Below are 2,500 nucleotides of genomic sequence, written 5' to 3' on the forward strand. Positions count from 1 at the left end.
TAACTTCAGCAAATTGACATCTATCAGTAAGATAGCTCATTAGCCATTCATGAAGAGATCCTGATATTCCAATGGCGTGTAATTTATGCGATAAAATATAATGGGGGACAGTGTCAAAAGCTTTCTGGAAATCTATAAAGACTGCTCCAACTGTCAGACCATTGTCAATTGCTGTCTTCCATCCTTCAGTCATAGAGGTAAGCATTCCTTCAGTCTATAGTCCCTTGCTAAACCCCCACTGTTTACAGCTTTTTATGCCACAGCTGTTCAGATGGGTATCAATTATGTTGCAGATCTGGCTTTCGAGCAGCTTGCTGGGGATACTTAAAAGTGATATTGGCCTATAATTTGAAACATCTGCTGGGTTTCCTTTTTTAAAGATTGCATTAACTTTTGCAATCTTCCATGTGTTAGGGAAGCTGGACTGAGTCATGCTGCTCTTGAAAACAGTTACAATGCCCTCTAAGGCGGATGTTCCTGCAATAGCTAAGCTACGAGAAGAGATGCCATCAGGACCAGATGCTTTGTTAATTTTAATTGTCTTGATATCAGTTTTGAGTTTGTTGATGTTGACCTCCAAGACCTGCACAGTGGGGGTAACTCTGTACATGAATTGATGGGGTTCATCAGCTTCGGGGAATTTTTCAGCTAGTTCCTTGCCAATATTTATGAAGTAAGAGTTAATCAGTTCAGCTTTCTCGTAGTCATTTGTGATTTCCTTATTGTTAGCATCTCTGAGGGGGCCAATATGTTTATTCTTAGGTTTTCCAGTGGCCTCGTTCACAGTTTTCCAGAAAGATTTTGAGTCCTTGGTCTCTGTAAATTTCTTTTTCCAATATTGAGCTTCAGCACGTCGTAGCATCTTAGATACTTTGTTCCTAGAGGATTTGTAATCAACCCAGAGTTTATTAGTAGCGGGTGTGCCATCACAGGCTTTCAAAAGTTTATATCTCTTATTCATCTCTTTCCGGATCTCACTGTTCATCCAAGGTAGTGAATTTTTTCTAACCTTGGCTTTACGTAAGGGAATGTGACTGCTTGCAATAACATTATACATGCAATTCCAAGCCCAAGTGATGTCATCCAGGTCCTCAAAGGTGGAACAGACCCACCAAGGAGCACTTTCCAGGTCATGTTTGAACCTTTTCTGGCTATGACGCTAGTGACGCTAGTGCCGATCCTCTTATTGAAATTCTGGGCTGGCAAAAACTAGAGGCACAAAGAAGCTTTCAAAAGGCTGCCATGGTTTACAAATCTTTAAATGGACTCGCTCCTGAATATATGCGATCCATGTTTATTCACCGTGACACCGTATACTCCTGAGAGACGCCGAGGGCAAACTAAATATTCCAAAGCCCCGCGCAAACTACTTGAAAAATAGCTTTAGCTATACTGGTGCGGTGCTTTGGAATAGTCTGTCAGTTGGGTTACGGCAAGCAGAAACACTAGAAAGCTTCCAAGCCGGGCTGCGGTAGTCGGGTCATTTTACTACAATTAGTTATAGTTTATAGATTAGAAATGCACGGCTCTCGTGGAAAGCAGGGTTTTATATTTTATATTTCATATTTTATATTAGTAAATAAGTAAAAAGTAGTAATATGTAATTGTAATTTTAAATTTTAAATTTTAATTAATTATTATAGATATGCCTGATGAGACAACCGTGGATAAATAAAGTATTCTGTTCTATTCTGTTCTGTTCTGGGGAGGTGGACATATATGTTCATTTGACATCGGCACCCCTTTGTTTTTCGAAATCCACCCCTTAGACCAACGTTACACAGGTCCAATTTTATAAATGAGGAGAACCAGTTAAGTTAAACCTTCGATAGCGTAACAGCTTGCACATTATCATTTCAATTTAACTAATTTGTGAGCATCAGTCGAGCAGACTAACCTGTCTCTGTTATAACCAACTTCAGTGCTACTGTTTGGAGTTGGAATCAAGAGCTTTACTACACCAGACTGAAGTTCCTATGAACACGAAACAACAAAACAACAGTAAAAAGTTAAGATACTTCGATGTATTACAGAGAGATACTGATGAAATACTAGGATTTTCCTTTTTACTGAAATACATATCTTCACCGCGGGCAGTGAAGATAAATAGATGATATTACACGCGCGGAGATACGAAATTTCTCTTCGAGTGTATACTAAATCTTTTCACGAAAGGCATCGAAAGGCGCAATCTTCATATGGAAACCATAGCAACCACTAGTGATCTTTTCACGTGTGAAGATATCATGTGTTCGCGCGAAAGCTCACTTGGTATTTCATTGGTGTTTATATAGTAACATTTTGTCCTTCACACGTGAGGTAACCAAGGCTCGGTTCAAACGTCAAACTTCACATGCGCCAAATCTAATGCAACAGATTTATCTCATTTGCATTAGATTTTCGACATTTGAACCGGGCCTAACACGGTTAGCTAATAAAAAGCGAGCTTATTCTTCATTGCAAGACACTTTTATGCTGTAATATAATTGTTCTCTACTCA

The 2,500-nt window shown here is 39.1% G+C and overlaps 1 protein-coding gene across 1 annotated transcript in view; it reads right to left on the minus strand.

Annotated features, from left to right (window-relative positions):
• Nucleotides 1–2,500, minus strand: part of LOC137992692 (probable E3 ubiquitin-protein ligase HERC1) — a 151,866-nt gene that overhangs the window by 11,115 nt on the left and 138,251 nt on the right. Inside the window, exon 63 of the mRNA XM_068838173.1 lies at nucleotides 1,898–1,974. Coding sequence (XP_068694274.1) covers nucleotides 1,898–1,974 — 77 coding nt within the window. The remainder of the gene's footprint in view (nucleotides 1–1,897; nucleotides 1,975–2,500) is intronic.

Source organism: Montipora foliosa, chromosome 2 (assembly GCF_036669935.1).
Source record: "Montipora foliosa isolate CH-2021 chromosome 2, ASM3666993v2, whole genome shotgun sequence".
NCBI lineage: Eukaryota > Metazoa > Cnidaria > Anthozoa > Scleractinia > Acroporidae > Montipora > Montipora foliosa.